The 14,441-nt window shown below is 47.6% G+C and overlaps 1 protein-coding gene and 1 long non-coding RNA gene across 2 annotated transcripts in view; one reads left to right on the plus strand and one right to left on the minus strand.

Moving 5' to 3' along the window:
* Positions 1-2,561, plus strand: part of Abcf3 (ATP binding cassette subfamily F member 3) — an 11,396-nt gene extending 8,835 nt beyond the window's left edge. Inside the window, exons 15-21 of the mRNA XM_055624902.1 lie at positions 472-516; positions 594-726; positions 1,229-1,317; positions 1,415-1,506; positions 1,668-1,800; positions 1,924-2,011; positions 2,100-2,561. Coding sequence (XP_055480877.1) covers positions 472-516; positions 594-726; positions 1,229-1,317; positions 1,415-1,506; positions 1,668-1,800; positions 1,924-2,011; positions 2,100-2,258 — 739 coding nt within the window. The 3' untranslated portion in view covers positions 2,259-2,561. The remainder of the gene's footprint in view (positions 1-471; positions 517-593; positions 727-1,228; positions 1,318-1,414; positions 1,507-1,667; positions 1,801-1,923; positions 2,012-2,099) is intronic.
* A 100-nt stretch (positions 2,562-2,661) lies between these two features.
* Positions 2,662-14,441, minus strand: part of LOC129689620 (uncharacterized) — a 17,475-nt gene continuing 5,695 nt past the window's right edge. Inside the window, exons 3-4 of the long non-coding RNA XR_008722147.1 lie at positions 3,364-3,421; positions 2,662-2,742 (exon numbers count right to left, since the gene is read on the minus strand). This is a non-coding gene — a long non-coding RNA (uncharacterized LOC129689620). The remainder of the gene's footprint in view (positions 2,743-3,363; positions 3,422-14,441) is intronic.

Consider the following 14,441-nt stretch of genomic DNA (forward strand, 5'->3'; position numbering starts at 1 on the left):
TCTGCCTCTGCCTCTGCCTCTGCCTCTGCCTCTGCCTCTGCCTCTGCTGGGTTTAAAGGTGTGTACTACCACTGCCCAGCTCAAACTTTATTATTTAATGACTTTGTTTATTTTTATTTTATTTGCATTGGTCTTTTGCCTGCATGTATGTCTGTGTGAGGGTGTCAGATCCACTGGAACTGTAGCTACAGACAACTGTCAGCTACCATGTGGGTCCTTGGTATTGAACTGGGGTCCTTTAGGGGAACAGCCAGTGCTCTTAACTGCTGAGCCATCTCTCCAGCCAAACTTTATTTTCTAATTAGCTTATAAAGTATCAGATTTCCTTGTAGCTTTTCCATACATCCTTAGTTTTTGCTGACCTCCCCCTCATCTTCCTGTCTCTCTTCCCTGCTTAACCCTTTCTAACCTCAGTGTTCTTTCTATTTTCATATCTTGTTAAAATAATCATTTCTCTATCTTTCCTCTCAGACCTGAACTGAAGCCAGTGGACAAGGAGTCCGAGGTGGTGTTGAAGTGAGTGTAAGCTGGGGAGTTGATGGGGACCTTCTGTTTCCGGCCACCTCCACATTCCACCATTGCACCTCCTGCAGGTTCCCGGATGGGTTTGAGAAGTTCTCCCCACCGATTCTGCAGCTAGATGAAGTGGATTTCTACTATGACCCTCAACACGTCATCTTCAGTCGGCTGTCTGTCTCTGCTGATCTCGAGTCTCGCATATGCGTGGTATGGCTACTCTTCTGCTCAGTGTCCTTAGCAAGTATGGAGTGGGCCAATCCAGACGCAGTAGAAGGAAGAGTACAGAAAAATGGGTGGGGCCTGGACACAGGAAATTATCCTCATACTGCTGTGTTCTCTGTGGCCTCACTGGGCCACCTCAGAGATGAGAAACCTGGCATGTGGCAGTTTGTAAATGTATAAAACAGGAATTTACCTTATTCTTAGTTCTGAATCATAACAGGATACAGTAAAGCAAGAACATAGGTTACAGGTCAGGATGCTTGGTTTTAGAGAAATTTTCTTTTCCTCAGAAGGGAAATTAAAGGCTAGGGAGCTAGCTCAGCAAGAATTGCTTTCTGCCTAAATGCGAGGGCCAAATTCAGTCCCCAGGACTGGACTCCAGTTCCTTGGAGTTTTTGGTTGTAAGGCTGGGACTACTGGGGCCCTCTTCCTTCCCTTCTGTGCCTCCCACATTCACATTCCTTAAACATGTTCATGGTGCCTACAGGTTGGGGAGAATGGGGCTGGGAAATCTACCATGCTGAAGCTGCTCATGGGGGAGCTGGCTCCGGTTGGAGGCATCAGGCATGCCCACAGGTAAGTAACCCCCTCATGAACTGCATGTACACTCGTACGCATTCAGCTACCTACACTACTCCACAGTGGTGCCTCCTACCTTCATTTGTGCCTCCAGGAATCTGAAGATAGGCTATTTCAGCCAGCACCATGTGGAACAGCTAGACTTGAATGTCAGTGCTGTGGAACTCCTGGCTCGCAAGTTTCCAGGTATGTTAGGGATAAGAGCATTTTAGCTGATCCTTGCGCCTAGGCCTGTCTTGGGTCAATATAGAGCAGCCTGCCTAAGTCGATGGGCATTGAAAAGTTGAGCATCGGATGCAGCAAAGGAGTTGGGCCAAGAGCTTATCTGATGTGGGGGCCTTTTCCAGGGCGACCTGAAGAGGAATATCGTCACCAATTGGGCCGGTATGGCATCTCTGGAGAACTGGCCATGCGTCCTGTTGCAAGCTTATCTGGGGGCCAGAAGAGCAGGGTAGCCTTTGCTCAGATGACCATGCCTTGGTGAGCTTAATATTTGTGGGTTCTCGCCTTCTTATTTCCCCTTCTTGTCCAGTACAAAATGATTGTTCTTTGTGCCAATGAATTAATTTTCTTCCATCCTGTATTGTGTGTTCTGCCTTCCAGCCCCAACTTCTATATCCTGGATGAACCCACAAACCACCTAGACATGGAGACAATTGAGGCTTTGGGCCACGCTCTCAACAACTTCAGGGTGAGCATGTTCTTGCCTGAGTGTTCTTCCGTAGGGCTCCACACCCTTTGATACCTGTTCCCTTGAGCACTTCTGTTCTGTCTTTCAGGGTGGTGTAATCCTGGTATCCCATGATGAGCGTTTCATCCGCCTGGTGTGCAAGGAGCTGTGGGTGTGTGAGAAAGGCAGGGTCACCCGGGTTGAAGGAGGATTTGACCAGTACCGTGACCTCCTCCAAGAACAGTTCCGCCGGGAAGGCTTCCTCTAGATCCTGGCTGAGTAAAGACTGTGCCTAGGACATGGACTGGTTTTACAAGACCCCTAAGCTACCATGTAGGCAACCAACTCCAGGCTTAGGACTTTCCCTTCTTGGGAACAGCCTTATTTTCCAAATTCCTCTTTTCCTTTCAACTGGAGCATCTTCTGAACAATGTGGGGAAACCTATCCAAGGGCTTGTGAATACAGTCCTGAGGGAAAAGGATAGGAGTGCCATCCGGGGTTATACGTACCCTGCTGCCCAGCTTGACAGGGCCCCATGTGGCTGCTATGTAAATTAAATATCCTCCTGTATCTCTGTTTCCTCATCTCTGCTCTTTTGTGGGCAGGGCTTGCCATGGTCTTCTGCTGTGGTTTCCGGGTTCTCTGATTGGTGTTTTCCTTCGAAGAGAATGTCAGTCACACAGGCAAAGCAACATCAGTGCCAGCCTTCCTCTTGTTGGCAGGTGTCCTCTGTCCCTTGGGTGGGCTTGAGCTGGAGGAATGAACAGCAGGGTATTGGGGTTGCTGGTGCTCGTGTCCTGGCCTGGGGTTACTGACAGCTGAGAGGATCTTGGGCTCTGCCGTCTCAGCCCTTGCCGCTTGGGAGTTTGAACTGATTCTCAAATCTGGCCTCATACAGTTCAACTGCTTTCTCTGGGGACTTTGGCACAGCCTCATGTTTCTCTAATCTGGACCTTCAGGGCTCAAAAGAAAACTATTGTTTCCAGTTTGCATTAGTGACTTAATGTTCTGGATTCTTCCTCTAACCATGAATAAGCAGCTAGGAAGTAGGGAATTGGCCTAACTGAAAGAAATAGGACAGTTTGTTCTTCTCAGACTGATCTGACCTTTAAGAGGGAAGATACGTGCAGTAGCATGTGCCTGTGGTCCCAAGCACCCTGGAGGCTGAAGCCGGGCGTCATTAGATTCATTTCAGAGACCTGCTTGATCTGTGAGACCCGCCTCTTTTATAAAAGAGGAAAGAGAGGCGGCTTATAAGTTATTTCTCAGGGACTTAGCTGCTATAGTTAATCGGTGTATGGAAGACATTAAAATGGAGTCAGTGGAGAGACTAGCTCAGCCTGCTGGAGATGATAGTAGTCCGGAGTCTCACCCCATGAATCTCTGGGCTGTGTTGAATATTATGGTGTAGGTAGTTTAGGAAGAGAAGCCTGTGGGTTAAAGGAGAGTATGTGAGTTAGCCTTGTATTGTAACAAAGTTCCTTATAAAAAAAGAACAAGCAAGGAAAGGTTTATTTTGTCCTATGGTTTACAAGCTTCAGCCTATGGGCACTTGACTGTGTTACTCATGTGCTTATAGTCAGACAGAACATGGGGGGGCAGGTGCACATGCTGATACAGCAGCTCAGGGTAGAGGTCTCACGCTTCCTGGAGTTTGCCCCTTTCCCTCCAGCTAGATCCTCCTTCCTAAGAGTGCACATGAGCTCTGTGCACCTCAGCAGTGATCCTGTGCATGGCTCCGTGTCCCTCAGCAGCAATGGGACCTTTTTCAGACAGGTAATTCTCTTCCAACTTGAAGCCCACAGATAAGTGTGTTGGGGAACAATAGAACCCATGCCTGTCAGTCATCCAGGCTCAGCCTCTGGATCCCTCCCTCTTGGAGATAGTTAGCCCCCTAGGAGTCCTGGAAGAACTTTGAGAACCAAGAGCATTGACGTCAAGGTGCTGTGAGGAAAGGCTAGGGCCTCGCTGGTATTAGTAGAAGGAGCCACAGTAGAAGCTAAGTAAAGCAACCCATGGAACCCCCGGGTTCTTTGTGGCAGTGTTAAGGGACCAGCCTCCACGCAGTATGAAAACTTGAGAACGGGTTTACCATGTACCCACGCTGACTGGAAGGATTCTGTAACTAACCATGGGCCTGTCTAGGCTTAAAGAAAAGCTGCAGGTACCCAGGCTACCTTCACATGTGCTGGAGCCCTATGGGAGGGAGGTGGGAACTCCAATTCCATGAAGAGCCCACCTGCACTGCAGGGATCTGGGCATGAGAAGGCAATAACCGTCAGCTATGATGCAGAGCTGTGTAGAGATGCCAGTGGCAGCCAGCCCTACTTATTTCAGAAAACAGAGCAAGGGAGCCCCACACCAGCAGCAACCGTCTCCTGTATTGGCTAATACCAGCTGGGGCAGTCTGTATAGCAGCTTATCCTGGAGCTCTTCTGCATACATCAAAATTTTGAGTCATTCAGGGGCTGGTCAGTAAAGGACTTTAGGCTGTGGTCTTCCCTGAAATCCTGGACTCCTGGCCTCTCTTGGCCTGACTGCCCACCAACAGCACGTGGGAATTTGGCTATTCTCAGTAAGAATCCATTGGTCCCTCAGCACAGTTCACGAAAGGCACTTAGGCCACTGGACAAGTTGTTCACTTCCTTATGCTGTTACTGTCTGGAGATCTGGACATTTTGCTAGGTTCTGGCTGGCTTCCAGGCCAAGTTTAGCTCAGAGCCTAGCTCTTCCCTGGGCTTGAGCATGCAGAGTGGATGCCAAAGACTGTAGGGGATGCTGGCAGGGTGGATCCAGGCTGTGAAAGGAGGCCTTGAACCTGGAGTGATAGGCAGCTCCTAAGTGTCCCCCAATCCAGCCAGTTGCTTTTCTCCCTCTCTCCTTCCCCATTTTGATTCTTAGGCTTTTTAAAAAAAAAAAATAATACTTTAAAGATATTTAAAGATTTAAATTATTAAATTTAAATATTAAATTATTATTTAAAGATTTATGTTCTGCCTGCATGTATGCCTGTACTCCAGAAGAGGATACCAGATTTCACTATAGGTGGTTGTGAGCCACCATGTGGTTGCCAGGAATTGAACTCAGGACCTCTCGAAGAACAGTGCTCTTAACCTCTGAGCCATCTCCAGCCCTCTTAGGCTTTTATTGACTAGTGATTGGGCAATGGTGGCACACACCTTTAATCCCAGCACTCAAGGACAGCCAGGGCCACACTGCGCACTGCATACTGGCCTGATGAGCTCTTATGCCGTTAGTCTGCTTGCGCTGTGGAACTCAGGCATCCAGTTGTCCCTTCCTCCCTCCCTCCTTCCTTCCTTCCTTCTTCCTTCTTTCTTCCTTTCTCCCCCCCTCCATTGAGTATCTTTTTTTTTGATACAGGGTTTCTCTGTGTAGCCCTGGTAATCCAGGAACTCACTCTGTAGACCAGGCTGGCTTGAACTCATAGATACACCTGCCTCTGCCCCCCGAGTGCTGGGATTAAAGGCTTGTATCACCACACCCAACTGAGTGTGATCTTGAGAGCAGCTCTCTTTAATTTTAATTTAGTTTTATGTGTGGATGGTTTCATTCTTTGTCTGTGAACCATGTATCCTCAGAAGAGCATTGGCTCCCCTAGAACTTGAGTTACAGACAGTTGTAAGCTGCCACGTGGGTGCTGGGAATCAAAATGCAGGCTTCTGGGATAACAGTAAGTGTTTAACTGCTGAGCCAGCTCTTCAGCCCCAGTGGCCCCCTCTTTTTTATTTTATTTACTTGTTTATTTTTGTAGCCTGTTTATTGAGACAGTCTCCTGTAGGTCAGCTAGCCCCAAATTTGCTCTGTTGATAAGAATAACTGAACACTCCCCTGTCTCCGCCTCCCCTCTCCCCATCCTCCACCCCTGCCACTAGAGGATTACATGTGGCATGTGACACCACCCTGGACTTCAGTGTTGTTTATTCTGTGTGTGTGGTTTTTACAGACAGGTTCTCTGAGCCCAGACAACCTGGAAGTCAATGTAGCTGAGGGTAACCTGGGATGGGAGAACACACCCTCAGATCTGTGTGCGGTGCTAGGGGTCGATCACCGGTGCTGTAGACGCTGAGTGTGCCCTGTGCTAACCGGCGGCGTCTCATGCTCAGCCCTTCACTCTTTTAAAGTTCTTTACATGTGTGTGTACACTTGTATGTGTTTGTGTTGGCAGGCACGGTGGGTAGTGTGTGTGTGTGTGTGTGTGTGCGTGCATGCGGAGGTCAGAGGACAATCTCAGGTGTCATTCCTCAGGCCCTCTGACCTTCTGTTTGAGACAGGGTCTATCCCTCTCCTGGAACATCACCAAATGGATTAATCGGCTGGCCAGCAGGCTTCCAGGAGCCAGCACCACTCAAATTCTAGGCACACACCATCATGCATGGCCTTTTATGTGGTTCGGGGATCAAACTCAGGCCCTCCTGCTGTCAGAGCAAGCACCTTAGCAGCTGAGCTATCTCCCTGCCGCTACCCTTTGTTTTTAACTCATAAACTAGGAGTCCACTCTGGAGTAAGAAGGGCATTATTAAGTCTCTCCACATCGTGTTTTCCTTGATAACACAGGAATAACAGTGCACTGGAGAGTCCTGCATGGGGTATGCACATGATTAAAATCAAATGCATTATGGGAAGGAACGTGTGCAGTCAGCATAGGTTCATGCAATCCAAGTCTGTCAGTCAAAATAGAATCACTCAGCCCTACTAATTATTGAATAGGTAATATGAACAAAACTCTTAACTATGGTCACTGATGGTCAGAGTCTGGGCTGGGAATTTCCAAGCTTTGGCTCCTTATTCAAGAATGAAATAAAAGCCTGCAAAAGGAGCAATGAGCCACAGGAGTGAAGATGAAAGGACCCTGACAGCATTTGGAACTGCCTTTTATGTGTGTATGACTATTTTTCCTGACAGCCTTGGATTGTATGAGCCTGTGCTCATACAATACCCTTTCCATAATACATTTAATTGTAATGTGCACACCCAATTATACATAGGCATAGGTTGTTAAGTAAAGGGTTATCCCTAAAAGTTAACTTGGAGACAGTTTTGCTTTACTGCTCATGCACCCCAAAGAAAAGTCCAAGCTAGACTGGCTCTTCTTCCCTTGCATCGAGATACAATGGAAATGTGTTTGACTAGAAATTGAGCTGGACATAGCGGTCCATGCCTTTAACCACAACACCTGGGAGACAGAAGCAGGTGGATCTCCATGAATTCAAGGCTAGCCTGGTCTACATAGTGCCAGGACCACACAGTTAAACTGTCTTAAAACAAGAACAACAACAACAAAAAAGAAACTGTCCAAGTTTGATGTTCATGAATAACTGGTTATTCCACTGTCCTGAGTGTGATGTATGTACAGCTTGGTGCTAGTGGGAGTCCTAGGTTGCTAGGTGCACTGTTCAGAGAGGGGTGTGGTTGCTAAGCTATGCCTCATGCTTGCCTTCCTGTTGCTAGTAGCAAGGCTTAGCCATTATGACATTTGTTACTATTTGTTGTGAGCCCCACTGCTTAATTGATTCTTGTTAGGTTTTGGTTTGTTTGGTTTAAAGCTAGCTGGAGATTTGTCTTGCTTTGCCTTGACCTTGGCCAGGTACATGTTCAGGGCCTCCTTTCTCCGGAGACAAAGCAGACAGAATCCTAGACATCAGCCTCCTCGATCAGGAAGGTTATCTGCTGTGGCCTTTTACATCAGAGCTCTTGGTCAGATGAAAAGTGTAATCTAGAATGGCCATGGGCCAAGCTGTCACCAAGAGCACCTTGCTTTATCCTTGGTTCTCGGGCACTACATGGTCCACCACAGAGAGCCTCTGCTGATGAGAAGAGCAGCCCCAGCTGGAGGGCACACAGGACAGTTTGCTGTCTGATGGTGTTCACAACGGTGTCTTTCACCCATAAGTGGGCAATAATGCCCACAGGATCTCATTCGGTCCTACAGTGTATGTGGAGTAATTTGCCTGAACCTGGTAATCACAGCTGAGGACCACAAGGCAACCTCCATCAGGGAAGGCAGAGCTGCTGACAGATGTAGGCACCAGCTTGGACAGTAGAGCCACAGCCACAGCTCCTGTGCAGCGTTCCAGGACTCAGCAGAGTGGGCTGGGTTACCCTGCAGCAGAAGGTCCAATTGCCCAGCTTCTCCAGACTCATCACAAACTGCTGGGCCCTATAGCAGGAGGATGTGTCTTGCCGGTACCAGCTGAACTGAGTGGTTTTTGACAAGGCCTCACTATAGCCTGGGGCTGGCCTAAAACTCTGTGTAGTCTCAATGGGCCTCACACTTATTCCTTCCTGTCTCCCAACTGCTGCAATTTCAGAAATGTGTACCACATCCGCTTTGCTTTGCTGATTTTAATGTTTTAAGTACCTTTGTTTTTGTTTTCTGAGACAGGGTTTCTCCGTGTAGCCCTGGCTGTCCAGGAACTCACTCTGTAGACCAGGCTGGTCTCTAACTCACAAAGATCCACTTGCCTCTGCTTCCTGAATGCTGAGATTAAAGGCATGTGTCACCACCACTGGGCCTGATTTTAATTTTTTAACTATATTATTTGTATGTGTATTTATATGAATGTGTCCACATATGCAACAGCACACCTGTAAAGTCAGGACAACTTGTAAGAGTTGGTCCTCTGCTTCCACCGTGTGGTCCCAGGGATTGAACTCTGGTCATTAGGCTTGGTGGCAAATACCTTAATGCACCAAGCCATTGCACTAGTCTTGCCTTAATGATTTTCAAAGAATTATTGCTTGTAATGCTATGTAGCTGAAAACCTCTGCATTTTGTCAAATTCCTCCGTCAAAATGAACATCTTTGCTTCATGTTTTTGAGCACGATTCTCTCTGTCTCTGTCTCTCTCACACACACATGCCTACTTCTCCCTGGATGCTCTACACTAGACCTACTCCACCAGTCAGCATTAAGAGAGGGCTTCATGTAACTGAGGCTGGCCTTGATGACAATTCTGCTTTGTTTCTCTGGTGCTGACATTATAAACACCATGTCTGGTCCTCTTCAGTTGAATTAATTTCTTTTCTTTCATTTCTTTGTCTCAATATGTAGCCCTGGCTATCCTGAAACCCACTATGTAGACCAGACTGACCTCAAACTCACAGAGCTCTGCCTGCCTCTGCCTCCCAAGTGCTGGGTTATAGGTGTGGGCACCCAGATGTCAGTTGAAATTCTGCTGATGAACTGTTTCACTGGTGCAATGTGGACAGCTCTAGTTTAACCCAGTAATAATAACAGTTAAACATGTGTCCACCGCTGTGCTCGGCTCCTTTTCTCCTTCTTTAGTCAGGACCCAGTCGCTGGCCTGGCACTCACTACATTTAGGCTGTCTTCCCTCCCTCAGATAGCCCAGTCTACAAATTGCTTATAGAGGCTAGGGAGATGGCTCAGGAGTGGAGAGCTTTTGCTGGGCACCTGAGCTGGGTTCCCAACACCCATGTCGGCAGCTCAAAGCTGCCTATGATTCCAGATCCAAGGGATCCAACACCATCTTTGGCCTCCGTGGGTACCTAAATGCAGGTGGCACACACACACACACACACACACACACACATATATATATACACATATATGACCTCATAGGAATGCCAGAGGTGTACAATACTAACTTAATAAAGCAACAGTTTTCTTCAGCCCCGATAGTTTCCAAAATAATTGACACAAAGACTATGATTTCTTTTACAAGCCTAAAGCATTGGAGCTGGGCAGCTTTCAGTTCTCTAAGCTATTTAGCTGTCTTCTCAGCTACACAACCGAAGTTACTTGCCAATAAGCTATCCTGTCTGGCTGGATCTGCTCCACCAAACCATGTCCTCTTTATCTTCTCCTTCTGCCACCTCCTCCCCTTGCCTCTGGTCGCCTGCCCAGGAACCTAAACCCTGCCTACCTCTCTTCTGCCAAGTCACAGACTTCATCATTGTTTTAACCAATAAACTTTTAATTAGGTACAGGAAAGTTTACACAACAAAGACAGGTGTATGTGAGAATGTGCTCACTTGTCTGGGCTGCAACCAGATCTTGGGGGGCCAGTAATTAGCATTAGAATACTTAGCACCAGACCAAACCCCAACACAGAGCTTTGTTTCCTGACTCTAGATCCTATCAAGTTCATAATATTAACATGATAATGTGAATCAGTTTCTGATAGGCCTTATCAAAGTTGCAACCCAACATATTTGACATAAGCCCCAAGAAAAGAAATGGGGTTTTGTTTTGTGGTTTTCAAAGACAGGCTTTCTCTGTGTATCCCTGGCTGTCCTAGAACTCACTATGTGGACCCAGGCTGACCCTGAATTCAGAGATCTGCCTCCCGAGTACTGGGCTTAAAGGTGTGCACCACCACCGACCAGCAAAGACATGTTGGTTGACCTAGCATGGATGTCTTCCTGCTTAGTCAGACCTGGCCTGATGTGTCAGGAGGGAAATTCGAGGTGGCTGCTGCTCCTCCCCCCAGGATGCCTCTCAGACCACCTAATCACTGCTGAGTGCAAGTGTTAGGGACCCTCCATCTCAGTCCCAGTCCCACAAGACTGGGACTGTCACCAGCAGGTCTTGTTCTCAGGACATCCGGGTGCTGAGGAAAGGGCCTTCCATCCGATTGAACATCTGCTAAGTGTTCTTGCTAGAGGCTTATTCTCTGTAAAATTGCTCTGCCAAGGGCAGGAGATGGAGTTCAGTGGCCAAGTACTTGCTTAACAAGCTCAAGAGGAGAGAGGTGGTTACATCAATGCCTTTTCTGTCTGGTTTATTTTTACTATGGTATAAAGCTGTCCAAAGTAAAGCTCAGAGAGACGCCCCCTCCTGTGATGACTCCCACAACCCCCACTTCCTATTGGGGGTTCCTTGGAGTGTTCATCATTGTACCTCACCAGTTCGTTGGGGCTGGGTCTACGGATCAGCACTGACTCCCATGCTGTTCTTGTCCTCGAAGGTCACTGTCCTTACAAGGAGAAAGTTGAGTGGCACACCTGCAGGAGCACGATGAGGTCTCAGTGCCACAGACTCAATCCTGCCCTTTCCAGATTTACTGCTGAGCTCCTGAGCCTATGGTGCCCTTCAGTGCCTCTCTGCCCTGCCAGATGGCATGAAGCCAGTGTTCAGGATTAGATGGTAAAGCGACATCATTGTTAGTATCTTGTCTGGGTGGCTGTTCAGAATGGCCTGGAGATAATGTACAGCAGAACATTCCAGGACGTGGGCCATCAAATGGTTTCTGAGCTAAGGAGAGGTCCCTTCTCAAATTCCCACCAAGGAAGCGGACTCCCCACGACTCCAGAGGGAGAAAAATTCGCATGGGTACAGGCAGAACAAAAAATCAAACATTTATTTTTAGCAGGCAAGAAAGAAGTGGCAATAGGCTCTCCTGAGAGAGAGCAGCACAGACACTGTGGTGCAGGGCCACCTGGAACATTGGCCTTCCAGGAACGCTCTACAGCTTTCTCCTCTCTTTCCCCTGGAGACCGGCAATACAGTCTGTTACGTTTGAGTGCACAAAGGGGTGACCACCGGGAAGTTGAGAGACTGACTCTGAGGGAAAGATGCCTGCTCCTCTCCTCAGGAGCTGGCTGCAGCCTGCTTTCCTTATCTTTTCTCAGGGCTCTGTCCAACATCTTACCTGATTAACTCCACTATCTCCTACTGTCTTATCTTCCCCAGTCTTCCCGACTTCACTGTTTGTTTTAAATAATTATTTTTATTTTTTGTGCATTCATGTTTTGCCTTCATCTCTCTCTCTCTCTCTCTCTCTGTGTGTGTGTGTGTGTGTGTGTGTGTGTGTGTGTGTGTGTGTGTGTCATGTGTGTCAGATTCCCTAGACCTGGAGTTGCAGAGTTGCAGACAGTTGTGAGCTGCCATGTGGGTGCTGGGCATTGAACCCAGGCCCTCTAGAAGAGCAGCCAGTGCTCTCAACCACTAAGCCATCTCTCCAGCCTCCCCATGGTTTTAACTCTGACATCTGTGTTTCAATTTTCTTATTAAGTATTTTTATTGTTTGTGTGTGCACTGTGTGTTTGTTGTGTGTGTGTGGTGTACGCATGTGAGTGCACATGCAGAGAACAGGAGGACATGGATGTCTTCCTTCGTCCCTCTTCACCTTACAGCCCTCAGGCAGGTCTCTCATTGAGGCAGAAGCTCCCATTTGATCTAGGCTGGCTGGCTAGTAAGCTCTTGGGATCATTACTGTCTTCAATCCCAATTCTTCAGTTACAGGCATATGCAGCCAGGCCTGGCTTTTTACTCAGGTGCTGGGATCAAGACTCAGGTCCTCATGACTGCAGGGCAATTGGTCTTACCCACTCAGCCAGCCTTCTTCCACCCTAAAGTATCCTTAAATAAAAATGTATCAAGAGTTGAAGACTGTTTCAAAGTTACTGTATCCCTTCCCCCAGCTCTGGTCAGCAAGCTCCAATGCATCCGTTTTAGTTACTTTTTATTGCTATGAAGAGACACTATGAGTAAAGCAATTTGGAAAAGAAAACATTGTATTTGGGGCACATGGTTGCGGAGGATTATGGTCCATGACTATCCTGGCAGGAAGCTGTAGCTGAGAACTACACCCTCATCCAAAAGTAGGAGGCAAAGATAGCTGAGAATGGTACTGAGTACTGAGGGTTTTGTGTGTGTGTGTGTGGGGGGGGGTATTTTGTTTTTGTTGTTGAGACAAGGTCTCACTGTGTAGCTCTGGAGCTTGCTATGCAGACCAGGCTAAGCTTGAACTCCCAGAGATGTGCTGCTCTGCCTCCTGAGTGCTGGACTAGAGTGGTGGCCCACACTAAAGCAGTAAGTACTGGAGCTTTTGTCCTCAGAGGCATCGAGCTTTCTCCATTCTGCCTGAACACACCTCCCTTTTCACTAGCCTCAGCAGTTCTGATTCATCCTTTAAGTCTCAAATCTCAAGCAACAGTATATGACTTCTTTTTTGTTGTTTCGTGTACTGGCCGGTTCTGTGTCAGCTTGACACAAGCTAGAGTTATCAGAGAGGAAGGAGCCTCAGTTGAGGAAATACCTCAGTTGAGGAAATCCAGCAGTCTAGGCATTTTCTCAATTAGTGATCAATGGGGGAGGTCCCAACCCCTTATGGGTGGCGCCATCCTTGGCCTGGTGGTCCTGGGTTCTATAAGAAAGCAGGCTGAGCAGGCCACAGGAAGCAAGCCAGTAAGCAGCACCCCTCCATGGCCTCTGCATCAGCTCCTGCCTCCAGGTACCTGCCATGTTTGAGTTCCTGTCCCGACTTTCCTCAATAATGAACAGCAATATGGAGCCATAAGCCAAATAAATCCTTTGCTCCCCAACTTGCTTTTTGGTCATAGTGCTTTGTTGCAGCAATAGAAACCCTAACTAAGACATTATGATAAACGTATAAGAAGGAATTTATGCCAGGTGTGGTGGTGCACGCATATAATCCCAGCACTCTGGGAGGCAGAGATAGGCAGTGCTCTGTGAGTTCGAGGCCAGCCTGGTCTACAAAGTGAGTCCAGGACACAGGTTTTGGTCTCTAAAAACCAAAAAATTAAAAAAGACAACAAAAAATAAAAAGTAAACAAAGTAAATCTAATTAAGCTGAGAAGTACACTGTGATGGTGAATTAGGAGATTCAAGACAATGCCTGATCTGGATGGCTCATATCTGCAGTGTGGGATACAGTGGCAGGAGGATTACCCGTGCCAACCGCTCAGACACGAAGCCTGGGAATCACAGCACGGCCTCACCTCAAAACAATATGGTAATCATCCCAATTCTTCCTAAATGAATATCAGCTTTAATGCAATCCTTAATGTCTCGGCAACTTTTTTTTCTGGGTTTAAAAGATATTCTTCAGGCTGGAGATAGAGCTTGGTGCTTAAGGACATTTGCTGCTCTTGCAGAGCACCAAGGCTCAGTCCCCAGCACGCACACGGCAGCTCACAGCCATCTGTAACTCCAGTTCCACGGGACCCGATGCCCTCTTTTGGATCCATGGCACGACGTGTGCACTGGCACACAAACCTACGCGCAGATAAGACTCATACAAGAAATCTATAGGAACAGGAAGATATATTCTAATGCAAACACTCCTTTTTGGATGACGACAGCTTGCATTTTTCAGTTTGAAGCTGCTGGCTCCGTGACCTGCTTCACAGGCTTCAGCTGTCCCCGCAACACTAACTCTCCAATGTCCCTGGGCATACTGTAGAGATGTTTTTTTCTGGCAACTGCAGGGGCTGTAGTCTTTCATTTTTCTTTTTACGTTTATTATTTTGTGGATGTGGGTGTGAATGTGGTCAGAGGACAATTTGCAGGAGTTAACTGAGGGTCTGTGTGGGTCTAGAAAATTGAACTTAGGCTTAGAAACAAGTGCCTTTACCTGCTGAGCCATCTCAACACCCCGGGGGCTGGATTCTTTATACACACACACACACACACACACACACACACACACACACACACACACA

The sequence above is a fragment of the Psammomys obesus genome, unplaced genomic scaffold, assembly GCF_907164565.1.
Source record: "Psammomys obesus unplaced genomic scaffold, mPsaObe1.curated_primary_1811, whole genome shotgun sequence".
NCBI classification, from domain to species: Eukaryota; Metazoa; Chordata; class Mammalia; order Rodentia; family Muridae; genus Psammomys; species Psammomys obesus.